The sequence below is a fragment of the Trachypithecus francoisi genome, unplaced genomic scaffold (genome assembly GCF_009764315.1).
Source record: "Trachypithecus francoisi isolate TF-2019V2 unplaced genomic scaffold, Tfra_2.0 Lachesis_group13, whole genome shotgun sequence".
NCBI classification, from domain to species: Eukaryota; Metazoa; Chordata; class Mammalia; order Primates; family Cercopithecidae; genus Trachypithecus; species Trachypithecus francoisi.
In genome coordinates, this window is record NW_022681458.1 from 255,438 (window position 1) to 272,812 (window position 17,375).

Sequence of the window (17,375 nt, forward strand, 5' to 3'; positions counted from 1 at the left end):
ATTGCACCACTGCACTCCAGCCTGGGTGACAGAGCAGGACTCTATCTCAAAAAAAAAATAAAAATAAAAGTAAATTAAAAAGGAAAAAAGGGCATAACTGGTAATAATAATATAACCCACATCCTTCTGGAACCCCAAACTGAATTGGGCAGGGTTCAGCTACTGGAAAACACAAAGCTACTCCAGGTATGCAGTGATAATGGAATCGCCGGCTTACACAAAGGCTGGGAGCAAAGTCAGGGAAATTGTTGCCAATGACCTCAGCCCAAAGCACTGAAGTGGGTGGCGGTCTCAAGAGCTGACGGCGAAGCCAATGCAAACTCAACACTAGAAAGCTACCAGCAATCTCTTGGTCTACATCAGTGAGGCAGGTGGTTCTCAAAAGCTCATTAGAAAACAGCCTTGAATTTCATCTATATTTCTGGCTGAGAGTGCCTCCCAAGAATGATTTATCGCCTCCAAAGGTGTGAGTGCCTATCTCTGGCAGACTGTAATACAGAGCTACACAGATGATTCTGGGAAATGCAGTTCCTACCTTTTCTTCTGCTAAGCAGAAAGTGATGTCTAGCTGACAACTGACAATTTGGCACATAAAGATAGTAATTTAGGTATCTAAAATAACAAAAAGTCTCATCTGAGAAATGTCCAGGCAGCCTGATATCCCTAAGATAACAGCAAACATGACTGAGCGCTTTCTAGATGCCAGGGACACTTCGCGGGACTTTTTCCGCCTCTATAGCAGAGACAGTTTTTCCTATTATCATCATGACTCACATTTCAGAGGAGTTGGAGGCATGGAAAGAGGAAACAACTTGCCCGTTCTCTCTCCGTGCTATAATTTGTATACATCATCTTTTAAAACGGACTTTTCAGCCGGGCGCGGTGGCTCGCCTGTAATCCCAGCACTTTGGGAGGCCGAGGCGGAGGATCACGAGGTCAGGAGATCGAGACCATCCTGGCTAACACGGTGAAATCCAGCCTCTACTAAAAATACACAAAACTAGCTGGGCGTGGTGGCGGGCACCTGTGGTCCCAGCTACTCGGGAGGCTGAGGCAGGAGAATGGCTTGAACCCGGGAGGCGAAGGTTGCAGTGAGCCGAGATCGCGCCACCGCACTCCAGCCTGGGCGGCAGAGCGAGACTCCGTCTCAAACAAAACAACAACAAAAAACAACAAAACAACAACAAAAACACACACACGGACTTTTCAGAGCTCCGCAGTTTTGCGCTTCAGGAACAATGGTGAACATTTATCAATCCCATGGTTTTACTACAATTGCCAGGCAGCCAGTGTCTACACAGCCCCCTATCCTGCCACTGCTGTCAAACACAGCGTTTCCAGAACGCAGTCGGGGTGGGCTCCAGGTGAGCTTTTGGAGGCGCCCCGGCTGAGCCTGGGCACTGAGCCCCGCGCTTCGGGAAGCATCTCGCTCGTGCGTCTCGCGCGCCGCGGGACCGGAGACCTCGCGCGTGCAGCGGGCACCGCAGGGCCGTGAGAGTCGGCCCGCTGCGCGCAGCCAGGGGCCAACGAGAGCCGATGCTGCCCGGGCAGCGCCCGGGAGCCCCTCCGACCCTGCCCTCCCCTCGTCCGCGCCCTGACCCAGCGTCTCCAGCCATACAGCCCGCGCCGCGTCACCAGCTCTCCCGAAGCGAAAGGCTCTGCTAGCCCGAGGACGGAGGCCCGCACGGGACACGGGGCACCAGTTTCCGCCCCGGAAGCCCAGGACGCGGCTCCAGTGACGGCACGGCCCAGGGCGCAGGCGCGGGTGTCGGTCCCACAGCGTGTCGCCCTCGCCCCAGCCCCGACCAATCCCTTCGAATCCGGCTGAGGCCGGGAAATACGAGCCAATCACGGTGCGCGCTGTTGATGCCGGCCAATGGGAGCTCCGGAAGGAGGCGTGGAGACGCAGGCGGCGGGCGGTGGACAGTCATGGCGGCCCGGCGCGGGGCTCTCATAGTGCTGGAGGGCGTGGACCGCGCGGGGAAGAGCACGCAGAGCCGCAAGCTGGTGGAAACGCTGTGCGCCGCGGGCCACCGCGCCGAACTGCTCCGGTTCCCAGGTGGGTGCGCGCGGCGGGTGGGGCTGCGCCGCGGCTTTCGGCGCCTCTGCCTTCCCAGGGACTCTTTGCTCCTAAGCTTAGTTGCCTGCGGTCGACGTGCTGTGAACTGCGCGGTTTTTATTTTAAAAGATGGGCTCTCGCCGTGTCGCCCAGGCTGGAGTGCAGTGGCGCCATCTCGGCTCACGGCAGCCTGGACCTCCCGGGCTCAAGCGATCCTCCCGCCTCAGCCTCCCGGGTAGCCGGGACTACAGGCGCGCGCGCCACCGCGCCCGGCCCACGCTGCGTGTCTTAAAGTGCGGGGTATGGTGATGACTGACGTGTAAACCCGCGCGAAACCGTGGTCTCGACTCCAAAAGTTTCCTCCAGTTCTTTTGTAGTCCATGGGTTGTTTTTGTGGATTTTTCGGGTGTTGTGTTTTGTTTGATGACTGTTCGTGCTTTCAGGGGTTTTATAGCATATATTTTACAGTTTTCAAGTGAAGCATTGACCTTAATCCTAGGCCACCCAGTCCACAGATTTTATAAATGCTTTCTTTGAAGTCTCCACTTTCTTCCCGAGTTCTTTTTTCCTAATGCATTTTTCATCCCAGCTTGTCTGCAGATTGCTGTTCTTTCTCAGAGAAATTCCTTTGACTTCCGCAGAAGAGCCAAGCCTGTCTAGAGATTTAGTAAAGTAAAACTCAAAGTGAGACTTGAGTCGAGGAGAAATTCAGCCCAAACTATATTGTCATGGAGCCTGATCTCACTTGTATTTTGTGTGTTTCTCTTTTTTTCTAGAAAGATCAACGGAAATCGGCAAACTTCTGAGTTTCTACTTGGAAAAGAAAAGTGATGTGGAGGATCACGCGGTGCACCTGCTTTTTTCTGCAAATCGCTGGGAACAAGTGTAAAAACCATTGTACATTGCTGCCTCTGCCCCGGCCACTTTTCCTCCTGAGATAAAGTGAATGCCGCACTTGATTCTGAATGACAATGGCAGTCATGCTAGGGCCTCCGGTTCTTTAATTTAGCAGTCCTGTGATGAGAGGTGGTGAAGCCCCTAGTTCCCAAAGGGCACTAACGAATGCTGTTTCTTCCTCCTGCTCCCCACACCCCGTAACTGACAGACTTAAGTTTTTCGGATTTTTTTAGATGGAGTTTCACTCTGTCACCAGGCAGAGGTGCGATCTCGGCTCACTGCAACCTCTGCCTCCCGGATTCAGGGGAGTCTCCTGCCTCAGCCTCCCGAGTAGCTGGGACTACAGGCGCGTGCCACCACAGCCAGCTAATTTTTGTATTTTTAATTTATTTTATTTTTTAATTTAATTTTTGTATTTTTAGTAGAGACAGCGTTTCACCGTGTTGGCCAGGATGATCTCTCTTGACCTTGTGATCTGCCTGCCTTGACCTCCTAAAGTTCTGGGATTACAGCAGGTGTGAGCCACCACACCTGGCCCCCCCCCCCTTTTTTTTTTTTTGAGACGAAGTCTCGCTCTGTCGCCCAGGCTAGAGTGCAGTGGCTGGATCTCAGCTCACTGCAAGCTCCGCCTCCCGGGTTTATGCCATTCTCCTGCCTCAGCCTCCTGAGTACTGGGACTACAGGCGCCCGCCACCTCGCCCGGCTAGATTTTTGTATTTTTAGTAGAGACGGGGTTTCACCGTGTTAGCCAGGATGGTCTCGATCTCCTGACCTCGTGATCCGCCCGTCTCGGCCTCCCAAAGTGCTGGGATTACAGGCTTGAGCCACCGCGCCCGGCTTTTTTTTTTTTTTTTTTTAAGACAAGGTATTGCTCTGTGGCCCAGGCTGGAGTTCAGTGGCACACGATCATGGCTCACTGCAGCCTCAACTTCCTAGGCTCAAGCAGTTCTCAAACCTCAGCATCCCGAGTAGGCTGGATGGTGTGTGCATGCTGCCAAGCCCAGCTAATTTTTTTTTTTTTAAAGTAGAGTCAAGGTCTCACCATATCGCTCAGGCTGGTCTCAAACCCGTGGCCTCATAAACTTAATGTTTTAAAGATAGCTTTAGGTATACAGAAAAGTTGATCAAAAAGTAGAGTATGTAGAGCGCTCCCTACATACTACCCCTGCCTTCCCCCTTCCCTATTATTTATGTGCTGTATTATGTTACCTTTGTTAAAATTGATAACCGGTATGGATACATTAGAAACTGAAGGTTATAGTTTATATGAACTCTCCTGTCACCTTTTTTGTTTTACATCATCGTAGTAGGTTTCCTCTTCATTCAGCACTTAATATTCATGTGTGTTCTTTCAGATGTTTTTATGTTTATATACATATGTAGAAACTACTATAGTTAGAATTTTGTTTTTTAACATAAATGAGGTCATACCATACAAATTATTTGGCAACTTTCTTTCTAACTCTGCCTTACAGATTTCTGCACTTACAGATCCCCTAACTCTGCCCTTCTCATTCTTTGTTGTAGCATGTTCTCTAGAAAAGTTGTTCCATGGTACATTTAGCCTGTTCCCGGCTAGTGAACTTTCAGTGGTTTCTCCTCATCCGTGTTACATGAAACGCTGCATTATTTTCCTCTGGCTTAGCTTTGTGTCTTGCTTGGAAAGGCTATCCCCACTCCAAGTCTTAAATGAAAATGAGACCATTTTTATAATCTTTTGAACACGTCTAGATTTTATGGAGGCAATTGTTCTTCTGATTTTGCTTTTTGTGGCTTTGTAGAAAAGTGATGAAACGCGTATATGTATGCTCAATTTAAAAAGAATAATAATCCTGATTTTACTTTTTAGATGATAGTCTTATCCCAGGTACCCAGGGCTACATCTCTTTTGTCCATCTGTTCTGCTACAGGTTACTTGTTTCCCTAATAGATATTTAAGTTTCCTCTATGTCTAACCATGGCTTGACAGTGTATTTCTTTTTTTTTTTTTTTTGAGACAAGAGTCTCACTGTGTTGCTCAGGTTGGAGTACAGTGGCGCAGTCTCGGCTCACTGCAACCTCCGCCTCCCAGATTCGAGCAATTCTCCTGCCTCAGCCGCCTGAGTAGCTGGGATTACAGGCGCATACGATCATGCACAGCTCAGTTGTATGTTTTAGTAGAGATAGGGTTTCACCATGTTGGCCAGACTGGTCTTGAACTCCTGACCTCAAGTGATCTTCCCACCTGGGCCTCCCACAGTGCTGGGGTTACAGGCGTGAGCCACCACGCCCGACCAATAGTTCATGTCTTTTTTTCCCTAATTAATAGTCCATTGTTTGGATGTACCATAGTTCATTCCCCTACTAAAGGACATCTTTGTTGCTTCCAAGTTTTGGCAGTTATAAAACCATTATAAACATCCTCATGCAGGGTTCTGTGTGGTCATAAGCTTTCACTTCTTTTGGGTAAATGCCAGGGAACACCATTGCTTTAATATGTGGTAAGACTGTTATTTTTGTAAAGAACTGCTAAACCATGAGTGTCCAGTCTTTTGACTTTGCTGGGCCACAGTGGAAGATCTTGGGCCACGCATAAAATACACTAACAATTGCTGATGAGCTTAAAGAAAAAAATCTCAGGCCGGGCGCGGTGGCTCAAGCCTGTAATCCCAGCACTTTGGGAGGCCGAGATGGGCGGATCACGAGGTCAGGAGATCGAGACCATCCTGGCTAACACGGTGAAACCCCATCTCTACTAAAAAATACAAAAAACTAGCCGGGCGAGGTGGCGAGCGCCTGTAGTCCCAGCTACTCCGGAGGCTGAGGCAGGAGAATGGCGTAAACCCGGGAGGCGGAGCTTGCAGTGAGCTGAGATCCGGCCACTGCACTCCAGCCCGGGCTAGAGCGAGACTCCGTCTCAAAAAAAAAAAAAAAGAAAAAAATCTCATAATGTTTTAAGAAAGCTTATGGATTTGTGTTGGGCCGCATGCAGCCTGTGGGCCTCGGGTTGTACAAGCTTGTGCTAAACTGGCTTCCAGAGTGGCTGCAGCATTTTGCATTCTCCCCAGCAGTGAACGAGGGTTCCTACTGCTCCAGATCCTCACCAGCATTTGGTGGTGTCACTGTTTGGATGGTTGCCATTCTGATAGAGGTGTGTGGTATCTCATTGTTCTAGTTTGCATTTCCCTGTTGACGTATGATGTGGAGTATCTTTTCATACGCTTGTTTGCCATCTGTATATCTGGTTTCATGAGGTATCTGTTAAGTGCTTTGGCCCACTCTTTTTTTTGGGACAGGGTCTCAACCAGGCTGGAGTACAGTGGCACAGTCTTGGCTCACTGCAGCCTCTACCTCCCAGGCTCAAGCAATCCTCCTGCCTTAGCCTCCTAAGTAGCTGGGACTACAGGTGCACGCCACCATGCTACATTTTGTTGTTTTTTTTTTTTCTCTTGACACAGAGTTTCTTTTTCGTCGCCCAGGCTGGAGTGCAGTGGGGCGATCTTGGCTCACTGCAACCTACGCCTCCCAGGTTCAAGCAATTCTCCTTCCTCAGCCTCCCCAGTAGTTGGGATTTCAAGCGCCTACTACCATGCCTGGCTAATTTTTCTATTTTTTAATTAGTGATGAGGTTTCACCATGTTGGCCAGGCTGGTGTTGAACTCCTGACCTCAGGTGATCCACCCACCTCAGCCTCCCAAACTGCTGGGATTACAGGCGTGAGCCACCGTGCCCAGCCAATTTTGTATTTTTTGAGGAGATGTGGTTTCACCATGTTGTCCAGGTTGGTCTCAAATTCCTGGGCTCAAGTGATGAACCTGCCTCCGCCTCCCAAAGTGTTGGGAATATAGGCATGAGCCATTACGCCCAGCCTTGACCTACTTTTTAGGGGGGTTGGCTGTTTTCTTATTTTTGAGTTTTAAGAATTCTGTGTATGCTTGAGATACCAGTCCTTTATAAAATGTGTCTTTTATACATATTTTCTCCTAGGCTGTGGTTTGTCTTTTCCTTTTTCTCTCTCTTCTTTTTTTAGACAGGGTCTCTCTTTGTCATGCAGGCTGAGTGCAGTGCACAATCACAGCTTACTGCAGCCTCGACCTCAAGTGATCTTCCCACCTCAGCCTCCCAGGTAGCTGCAACTACAGGCATGTTAACGCACCTGGCTAATGTTGGTAAAATTTTTTTGTAGCGATGGAGTCTCACCATTGTTGCCCAGGCTGGTCTTGAACTCCTGGACCCAAGCAATCTTCCTGTCTTGTTTCCCAAAGTGCTGTGATTAGTGGCATGAGCCACCCTGCCCAGCCTTATTTATTTATTTATTTATTTAAGAGAAATGTCTTGCTCTGTTGCCCAGGCTGGAATGTTGTGGCATGATCACAGCTTACTGTAGCCTTAAACTCCTGGGTTCCAGTGATCCTCCTGCCTCAGCCTCTGGAGTAGCTAGGACTACAGGTGCCTGCCACTGTCCCTGGCTGACGTTTCCATTTTTTGTAGAGATGGGGGTCTCACTGTTGTTGCTCAGGCTGGTCTCAAACACCTGGCCCCAAGGGACCCATCCCGCCAAATGGCTTCCAAAAGTGCTGGGCTCACAGGCATGAACCACCGCGCCTGGCTGTCCGTTCCTTCTCTTGACTGTGTCTCACAAAGCAGAAAGGTCCATCTCAACCAACTCCCTCATGGGTTGTGTCTTTGGTGGTGTATCTAAACAGTCTGCCAAACCCCAGGTGATCGAAGTTTTCTCCTATGTTATTGTCTAGGAGTTCATAGTTTTGCATTTAACATTTGGGTCTGTGATTCATTTTGTCTTTTTTTTTTTTTCCCCCTTTTTGTGGAGAACAGTGTCTCTATATTGCCCAGGCAGGTGTTGAGCTCCTGGGCTCAAGCTATCCTCCCGCCTCTGCCTCCTTGAGAGCTGGGATTACAGGCATGACCCACTGCGCCCGGCCTGTGATTCATTTTGAATTTACGTTTGTGGAGGGTATACGGTCTGCTCTAATTTATGCTGTTTCATGAGGATGTCCAGTTGTTCCAGCAGCGTTTGTTGAGGAAATTGCCTTTGCGCCACTGCGTCCCTCTGCTGCTTTGTCAGAGGCCAGTTGACTCCTTATGTGGGTGCCCCTGTGATTTGAAGGCCCCAGTGAGACTGGCTGAGTCGATTGAATCAGACTTTTCTTTCTCTGTCTTGAGCAGTGCTTCTCACTAGTGTCGGGCCCCATGTCTTTGTACATCCGTGATCTTGGTGGCTGTAGGGATGATGGTGGACTTGTGGTATTTGGTAGAGAACATCCTTGCAGTCCAGGTTAGGGGTCATAAGCATGGACGAGTCACCTGCTGGCTGTACCCACGCTTCCCCTGCCACCATCCTCTGCTCGCTTCTTTGCCTGTGCTTTCCTCTTCCTCGATAGGGTAGTGCTGGCCTTTCTGCCCAGACGGCTGACAATGCTTCCCCTTCCCTTGCGATGTTTCTGGAACATTGAACTTTACCAGTTGTGTTTGTTACTATTTAGTGAGGTTATCTTTTCCATGTTGGGTTTTGCTGGAGGTGTGGGAATGGCATCTTCTAGAGAAGATCCAGACCTTTTTGCATTAAAAATAAGGTTACAGGCCAGGCACGGTGGCTCAAGCCTGTAATCCCAGCACTTTGGGAGGCCGAGACGGGCGGATCACGAGGTCAGGAGATCGAGACCATCCTGGCTAACACGGTGAAACCCCGTCTCTACTAAAAAATACAAAAAACTAGCTGGGCGAGGTGGCGGGTGCCTGTAGTCCCAGCTACTCCGGAGGCTGAGGCAGGAGAATGGCGTAAACCCGGGAGGCGGAGCTTGCAGTGAGCTGAGATCCGGCCACTGCACTCCAGTCTGGGCGACAGAGTGAGACTCCGTCTCAAAAAAAAAATAAAAATAAAAATAAGGTTACAAATCACTGTGCTGTACCTGTTGTCGTATGAGATTTCTGAGTTGTATTGTTGGGATAAATTTTTTTTTTTTTTTTTTTTTTGAGATGGAGTCTCGAGATGCTCTGTCACCCAGGCTGGAATGCAGTGGTGTGATCTCGGCTCACTGTAACCTCCACCTTCTGGGTTCAAGCAGTTCTCCTGCCTCAGCCTCCCGAGTAGCTGGGATTACAGGTGCCTGCCACTATGCCCGGCTAATTTTTTGTATTTTTAGTAGAGACGGGGTTTCACCATGTTAGCCAGGATGGTCTCGATCTCCTGACCTCGTGATCCGCCCGCCTCAGCCTCCCAAAGTGCTGGGATTATAGGCGTGAGCCACCGCGCCCGGCCTGTTGGGATAATTTAAGCTTGACAGTTCAAGGCCTATGAAACCAGAACCAGGGCTCAGGAGCATCCTCTGTTTTTCAGGCCCTTAATTAAGGAAAAGTTGAGCCAGGGTGTGACTCTCATCGTGGACAGATATGCATTTTCTGGTGTGGCCTTCACCGGTGCCAAGGAGGTGAGTGCCACGTGGCCTCCTGTCGGGCGAGCACAGGTGCGTGGACCCAGGACTGCGCTTGAATGGAGTACGAGTGACATGCCTCAGATTACTCTGCAGAGTTTTGCGATTCTTAACATTCCTTTTATCTCTTTGCTAGATTAATTGGTTTTATCAATAAGAAGAGCAAACATTTATGTAGCTAGAGATGTTTCACAGATAGAACCACAGTTGTTATCTGGATTATATTTTCCACATGCTTTTCTTTTTTTTTTTTGAGACAGAGTCTCATTCTGTCACCCAGGCTGGGTGCAGTGGTGTGATCTCAGCTCATTGCAACCTCTGCCTCCTGGGTTCAAGCGATTATCCTGCCTCAGTCTCCTGAGTATCTGGGATTATAGGCACACGCCACTGTGCCCAGCTAATTTTTGTATTTTTAGTAGAGACGGGGTTTTCCCTTGTTGGCCAGGCTGATCTCAAACTCCTGACCTGAAGTGATCCACTCATCTCGGCCTCCCGAAGTGCTGGGATGACAGGCGTGAGCCACTGTGCCCAGCGCCTAGATGCATTTTCAAAGATGGTTCATTTGTAGTACTTTTTTTTCCCCTTTTTTTGCAAGAGGGGGTCTCCCTCTGTTGCCCAGGCTGGGTGCAGTGGAACAATCAAAGCTGTAACCTCAACTCTTGGGCCCAAGTCATCCTCCTGCCTCAGACCCCCAAAGTGCTGGGATTATAGGCGTGAGCCACCGCGCCCGGCCTGTTGGGATAATTTAAGCTTGACAGTTCAAGGCCTATGAAACCAGAACCAGGGCTCAGGAGCATCCTCTGTTTTTCAGGCCCTTAATTAAGGAAAAGTTGAGCCAGGGTGTGACTCTCATCGTGGACAGATATGCATTTTCTGGTGTGGCCTTCACCGGTGCCAAGGAGGTGAGTGCCACGTGGCCTCCTGTCGGGCGAGCACAGGTGCGTGGACCCAGGACTGCGCTTGAATGGAGTACGAGTGACATGCCTCAGATTACTCTGCAGAGTTTTGCGATTCTTAACATTCCTTTTATCTCTTTGCTAGATTAATTTGGTTTTATCAATAAGAAGAGCAAACATTTATGTAGCTAGAGATGTTTCACAGATAGAACCACAGTTGTTATCTGGATTATATTTTCCACATGCTTTTCTTTTTTTTTTTTGAGACAGAGTCTCATTCTGTCACCCAGGCTGGGTGCAGTGGTGTGATCTCAGCTCATTGCAACCTCTGCCTCCTGGGTTCAAGCGATTATCCTGCCTCAGTCTCCTGAGTATCTGGGATTATAGGCACACGCCACTGTGCCCAGCTAATTTTTGTATTTTTAGTAGAGACGGGGTTTTCCCTTGTTGGCCAGGCTGATCTCAAACTCCTGACCTGAAGTGATCCACTCATCTCGGCCTCCCGAAGTGCTGGGATGACAGGCGTGAGCCACTGTGCCCAGCGCCTAGATGCATTTTCAAAGATGGTTCATTTGTAGTACTTTTTTTTCCCCTTTTTTTGCAAGAGGGGGTCTCCCTCTGTTGCCCAGGCTGGGGTGCAGTGGAACAATCAAAGCTGTAACCTCAACTCTTGGGCCCAAGTCATCCTCCTGCCTCAGACCCCCAAAGTGCTGGGATTACAGCTGTGAGCCACTGCGCCCAGCTCTGTCCCTTAAAGAGACAGTAAAAAGAAAGATAATGTGGTTATTTTTCATGATAACCGCCCTCACTTTGTATTTTTATTTTGTTTTTAGATGTAGTCTCGCTCTGTCACCAGGGCTGGAGTGCAGTACGAGTGGTGCGATCTCGGCTCCTGTCTCAGCCTCCCGAATAGCTGGGACTACAGGCGCCCGCCACTGCGCCTGGCTTTTTGTATTTTTAGTAGAGACGGGGTTTCACCGTGTTAGCCAGGATGGTCTTGATCTTCCTGACCTTGTGATCTGCCCACCTCAGCCTCCCAAAGTGCTGGGATTACAGGCGTGAGCCACCATGCCTGGCCACACCCTCACTTTTTAATTCTGCCATTTCTCATGTGTTAGCTTGAGTCCTTCCCCTCTAAAGTATTAAGTTGTATAATAAGGAGAACAAGACTCATGATTCCTTTGCTTCTTCCTGCTGTGCGGATCAACTGACAGAGCCGCAGGCCCTGTGGGAGGTGCTGGTGGACGCCTTCCCTCAGCTCATGGTGCTGGTGTGTGATGTGTGACCTGGAGTCACAGCCTTTCCAGTCCCACCTTTCCTCCGGAAACAGGACAGCATTTGGAGGGAGATGGGATGAGTAAGGGAGGGACAGAGGGTGTTTGCACAGCCCTGGCAAGGAGGGCCAGTGGGGGAGGCTGGGCTGGCGCAGGGCTGGCACATAGTAGGCTCTAGGAGTTTCTGTCTCCTTCCTGCTCTTCCATGGGGTATGAGACCCTCGCCTGTGTGTGGCAGAAAGGACACTGCCAAGGACCCCGTGCCTGTGTCCGGACCCAGCTGCTCTTTGCTGTAGGCGTCCTAGGCCAGGGGTCTCCAGGGGCTCTGTACATAGACTGCTTCCTCCTGGCCACCAGGCCTGTAGCTGTGCTGGGATGGCCTCCGTGGGGCCTGGGCTGTGGGTGGCGGGGACCGGGAGCCATTCTACCTGCCTACTTTTCTGTCCACTTCTCTGTTTACAAAGGAAAAACGAGAAGGTGACATTGGAGAAAGCAACACGTTTTGAGGTTTTAAAAATTAAACACGAGCCACCGTATAAACAGTCTCACGTCTTGGTGCCTCACCAAATGTCCCCTCATTTTTTCCCGTTTTTATGACTTTTGAAACAAAAACCTAGACCACACTAAGCTTTAACTGTCGGGTTCTTTGTTGGCAGAACTTTTCCCTAGATTGGTGTAAACAGCCAGACGTGGGCCTTCCCAAACCCGACCTGGTCCTGTTCCTCCAGTTACAGTTGGCAGATGCTGCCCAGCGGGGAGCGTTTGGCCATGAGCGCTACGAGAACGGGGCTTTCCAGGAGCGGGCCCTCCACTGTTTTCACCAGCTCATGAGAGACACGACTTTGAACTGGAAGGTGAGAATCCCAGAACTGCACAGGAGGAACCGTCGAGAAGTGGCTCAGGATTACACCGTGGTGACTGGCGCAGGCGCACCAGCAGAGCTGCTGCCGTTCTGTCTGGTCTTCCCAGATGCGGAGCCCTGGGAGTAGTCGTTCAGGGGTTCTCAGTGCCAGCAAATTCTTTTTTTTTAGGCAGAGTCTTGCCCTGTCGCCCAAGCTGGAGTGCAGTGGCGCCATCTCGGCTCACTTCAACCTCCACTTCCTGGGTTCAAGTGATTCTCCTGCCTCAGCCTCCCGAGTAGCTGGGATTACAGGCACCTGTCATCACGCCTGGCTAACTTTTTTGCATTTTTGTAGAGACAGGGTTTCTCCATGTTGGCCGGGCTGGTCTCCAACTCCTGACCTCAGGCGATCTGTACACCTCGGCCTCCCAAAGTGTTGGGTTCATAGGCGTGAGCCACTGCACCCGGCAAACTCTAATCCGGTGAGTTTTGCTAAATGTTGACATTTGGCGCTTTGTCTGGTGGGTCAGGTGAGAGTCTGCGCAATCCTCTACAGCCTCAGCCCCTCTTCAGACATGAGCGCCAGGCTGTTCCTGCCACTGTGCCCTCTGGTGCGGGCCTCTCGCTGGGCGTGGGCCCTGCAGCCACCGTGCCCTCTGGTGCGGGCCTCTCGCTGGGCGTGGGCCCTGCAGCCACCGTGCCCTCTGGTGCGGGCCTCTTGCTGGGCGTGGGCCCTGCAGCCGTGCCCTCTGGTGCGGGCCTCTCGCTGGGCATGGGTCCTGCAGCTGCACGTGGCTGAGTTCAGGAGGGTGCCGTGTGCTGGCTTTCCCTTCAGCCCGGCCTCCTTCAGTCTCAGCAGTCCCAGGTCTGGCTCTACTCTGTCTACTCCCAGGACACTGGACTCTCCCCTCCCAGTGGACACGCAGGCTAGCCGCCTCTGCTCCTCCCAACCGCAGCCCCCACCTCTCCCCCAGACTCCAGTCGCCTGTGCCCACCACTGCCCACATGGCCTCTTTCCAGATAGCAGCCACGGCTTCTGGCACGTCCAGCGCCAGTACTGTCGTGGCCACGGCCCACAGAGCTTCTGTCCCTTGAGCTCCACACAGCAGTGCTCGAGGGCCTGCCCCAGCCTGACCGGCTGTGCCTGCAGATGATGCTGGTCACAGCTTTTCGTTTCCCGGAACACAGGCGGGATAGCAGCACCCTTTCTGGCAGTGCGGCATTCCCTCTGGCAGTCAGCTGCCCGGAGAGGCTCATGTTGGGTGGTTCTGGGCGACAGCTGTGTGGCTGCACGGTGGCCAGTGAGTGGCATCTGGGAAGGTGGCTTTTGTGTAGGGAGTCACTCTCCTTCCATCACAGTCACACCTCATGAAATGATTAGATTCTTCCGAGTGCCTTCTACGCCTCTGGCAGATTTTCTAGAATTTGCTGTCCCAGAAGCTTGAGAAAGGTCCTGCGCCGCCTGACAGCAGAGCCCAGGATGCTGCTGCAACGCCAGCGCTTCCGAGTTCCTCTCACTGCCTGCCTTCTGGTGGAGACAAGGCTGTCCTGCGTGCTCATGCCCTCCCCACGTTCCTCGCACCATTCACGCCATTGTGCGACACAGTTGTTAGGATCAAATTCATCTTCCCCTCAAGGACGGGTCAGGCCCAGTGTTGCACTGGTCCTGTCTGGCTTCTGCTGGGGAACTTCCTTGCGTTCCAGGCAGTGCCCAGGAGCGTGGGCAGGGCAGGGTCTGCCCTCTGTGCTTTCCACTCGCTGCTTGCGAGCTGGAGGGACAGTCGCCTTGACCTGGTGGGCTGGGTGGGCCTGGCTGTGCTGAGGGCTGTGCCTCACTCCTGCAAGTGGGCACTCATCGGGGTTAGGGTCACAAGGAGGCTCAGGTTGGCTGAGAGCAGGAGTGGGCAGTTGGCACGTCATGTTTCTCCTGCATTAGGGCTGTGGCAGAAATGCCGGGTGGCCTGTAATCCCAGCACTTTGGGAGGCCGAGACGGGCGGATCACGAGGTCAGGAGATCGAGACCATCCTGGCTAACATGGTGAAACCCCGTCTCTACTAAAAAATACAAAAAGCTAGCCGGGCGAGGTGGCGGGCGCCTGTAGTCCCAGCTACTCGGGAGGCTGAGGCAGGAGAATGGCGTAAACCTGGGAGGCGGAGCTTGCAGTGAGCTGAGATCCGGCCACTGCCCTCCAGCCTGGGTGACAGAGCGAGACGCCATCTCAAAAAATAAATAAATAAATAAATAAGAAGTGCCAGGTGGCTCTGTACCATGGGCACTGTCAAGGTTGAGGTTCAGAGAGGTGTGGGGTATCCCAGAGGTCACCACACTGCCAGGAGGTTCAGGTTGGCCTTCTAGAGCCTGGCCTGTGTGAAATCCGCATGAGCACAGAGGACAGAATGAAACATGGTGGTGTTTTGAGACAGGGTCTTACTGCGTCACCCAGGCTGGAGTACAGTGGTGCCAATTTTTTTGCAGAGGTTGGATGTCCCTGTGTAGCCCAGGCTGGTCTTGAACTCCTGGGTACAAGCAGTCCTCCCTTGTGGGCCTCCCAAAGTGCTGGGATTACAGGTGTGGGCTCCCCATGCCCAGCCTGGAACGTGGCCTCTCTTTCTCCTGAAACCCCGGTGGGAACAGATGGTGGATGCTTCCAAAAGCATTGAAGCTGTCCACGAGGACATCCGTGTGCTCTCTGAGGACGCCATCCGCACTGCCACAGAGAAGCCGCTGGGGGAGCTGTGGAAGTGACCCGAGGCTGCCCACTGGAGACGCCTCTCCCTGTAGTCCCTCGAGAGGTGGGAGACCTGCGGAAGGCCCCATCTCCAGCGGTATCCAGATCCCACGACTTCAGGAGCTCTTTCACGGCAGCAGAGAACTGCAGGCTGCCTCTTCTGCCCCGGGCGGGGGTGTGGTGGGGACCTTGGCAGTGTAGACATGAGCGGAGCGATGGAGCAGTCTCCTGCCCTCTCCCTGCCATCAGTGTCCTGATGGTACTCTGTTGTATTTTCTTACTGAAGTTGTGTTAACTCTTGAGTAGTTTCATTGTGATCACTGTAAATGGTAATCAGTTGGAATTCTCCTCATTGTCTTCTAGATACTACTAAAAATTGACCTGAAAATTTTGTGGAACGCTTCACTTTTCTTAGACTGAGGACGGAGCTGGCTTTGAATGGGAGAGAAGCGCCTTCATGGGGCCCAGTAGGGCCTTTCTGGACCTCAGTTCCTGCCTAGTTGAGGGAGTCCACTGTGGGTCTGAACAGTTGCAGCCATGCCCTGGGCTCCAGCCAGGCCACATCCGAGTGTCATCACAGCTTACATCCTGAACTCACCGAAGTTAACTCTGCTATTTTCATTGCAACCCTGGAGCTTAACTTCCCATCCTATCCCTTTTTATTTTTTTGGAAACAAGGTCTCACTGTCGCCCAGGCTGGAGTGCAGTGGCACGATCGTGGCTCACTGCAGCGTTCCACAGACCTCCTGGGCTCAGGAGATCCTCCCACGTCAGCCTCCTGAGTAGGTAGGCCTACAGGCCTTCACCGTGCCTGGCTAATTTTTTGTAGACAGGATTTTGCTGTGTTGCCAGCCAGGCTCGTCTCAAACTCCTGGGCTCAAGTGATCCACCTGCCTCGGCCTCCCAAAGTGCTGGGAGTACAGGCGTGAGCCACCGTGCCTGGCCCATTGCATTCCCTTTTAAGTGACACTTAGAAGGAATGATTTGACACTCCTGGTAGAATCTGTCCCACAGAGCACTTTCTGGGTAGAGAGCAGCATACAGTGCTGGAGTGGAAGGCAGGCAGGGTCCCTCATCTGTGGGGGCAGCAGCTGTGGGTCTCAGCACCCTTCTGTGGCCAAGAGACAAATCTAGGCAAAACAAAAGGATTTCACTGGGGTAAGCATTGCCAGGGGCTGTGGGACGGGCCTGGGTGAGGAACCTTCAGATGGGAGACCTTTCTGGACCGTCCAGGTGGGCCCAGCGTCACCACAGGGGCCTTTTTTTGTTGTCTGAAGACTAGGTCTCGCTGTGTCGCCCAGGCCGGAGTGCAGTGCTGCAGTCTTGACTCACTGCAGCCTCTCTTTCCTGGGCTCAAGTGATCCTCCCACCTTAGCCTCCCAAAGTGCTGGGATTACAGCCTGGCGCCACCATGCCTGGCCCATCACGGGGTGAGTCAGGAAGTGAGATGCCAGCAACAGAAGCTGGAGAGATGCCATGTTGCTGGCTGTGAGGTTGGAGGAAAGCGCCATAAGCCAAGCCGTTTCTGGCATCCGGGAGCTAGAAGAGACACAGCAATGTTCTCCCCTAGCGCCCCTAGAGGAGCAGCCCTGCCCACAGCACGAGGTGGCCGTCTCCTCCGGGTCTGGAAGAGGCTGTGCTGTTCCAGGCACTGAATGTGGTCATCTTCTAGAGCAGCCACAAGAAGTGAGTAAGAGCATCTGAGAGGCCGCAAGTCCTCAGCCAGCTCACCAGGGCCCCAGCAGTGCCCCCTCCTGTCTGGCTTTGGGCCCTTTGCACCTACACCAGGACTGCCCACAGGGACGCATTGACCAGAGTGAGCGATGTCCTCACCAAGCCCCCTGCTGTGCCCCAGGCATGGCCCTCCCACAGGCCAGGACAGTCACTGCTCGCTTGGGGAAGGCTTTGCTGTGATTCACATTGAGCCAAACCCTACAACTCAGGGCACTGTCTGCAACTTCCTCCTGTTGAAGAATGGGAGCCATTTTACTTTCCTAACATCCTAGTTTCCTTGCACTTTTTCCTTCCAGGGTTGTATGAGAGGGTGGATGTCACAGCTCGCAGACAGCCAGGCTACAGGCAGGACAGGCCCCCTGCCAGGGCTGGGGACGTACCTGCTCAGGCTCCCACAGCCCACCACACGGGCAGCCACATCCCTTACGTGTGATGCTATGGGCTGCAACATTTACTTGGTTTCTTCCTGGAAATCACAATTATAACTTCAGGAAAAAATAGACACAAGGTTTGT

At 52.1% G+C, this 17,375-nt stretch overlaps 1 protein-coding gene across 2 annotated transcripts; it reads left to right on the top strand.

The window, feature by feature from the left end:
• The first annotated feature begins 1,727 nt into the window (after positions 1–1,727).
• DTYMK (deoxythymidylate kinase) lies at positions 1,728–15,517 on the top strand. Of its 2 annotated transcripts, none has more exons than XM_033229459.1 (5): positions 1,728–2,059; positions 2,836–2,944; positions 9,294–9,384; positions 12,214–12,411; positions 15,034–15,517. In XM_033229459.1, the coding sequence occupies exons 1-5, from the start codon at positions 1,867–1,869 to the stop codon at positions 15,142–15,144; spliced, it is 702 nt and encodes a 233-aa protein (XP_033085350.1). In that variant the 5' UTR covers positions 1,728–1,866; the 3' UTR covers positions 15,145–15,517. The 2 variants fall into 2 exon arrangements, with proteins under 2 accessions (XP_033085350.1, XP_033085351.1); XM_033229460.1 differs by lacking the exon at positions 15,034–15,517 and adding an exon at positions 14,875–15,026.
• The last annotated feature ends 1,858 nt before the right edge of the window (positions 15,518–17,375 follow it).

Coding starts and splice junctions, on each gene's coding strand:
- DTYMK (XM_033229459.1), top strand. CDS start 1,867: ATGCCGGCCAATGGGAGCTCCGGAAGGAGGCGTGGAGACGCAGGCGGC. Junction 2,945..9,293: donor GCAAATCGCTGGGAACAAGT/GTAAAAACCATT, acceptor TCTGTTTTTCAG/GCCCTTAATTAAGGAAAAGT. Junction 9,385..12,213: donor CCTTCACCGGTGCCAAGGAG/GTGAGTGCCACG, acceptor CTTTGTTGGCAG/AACTTTTCCCTAGATTGGTG.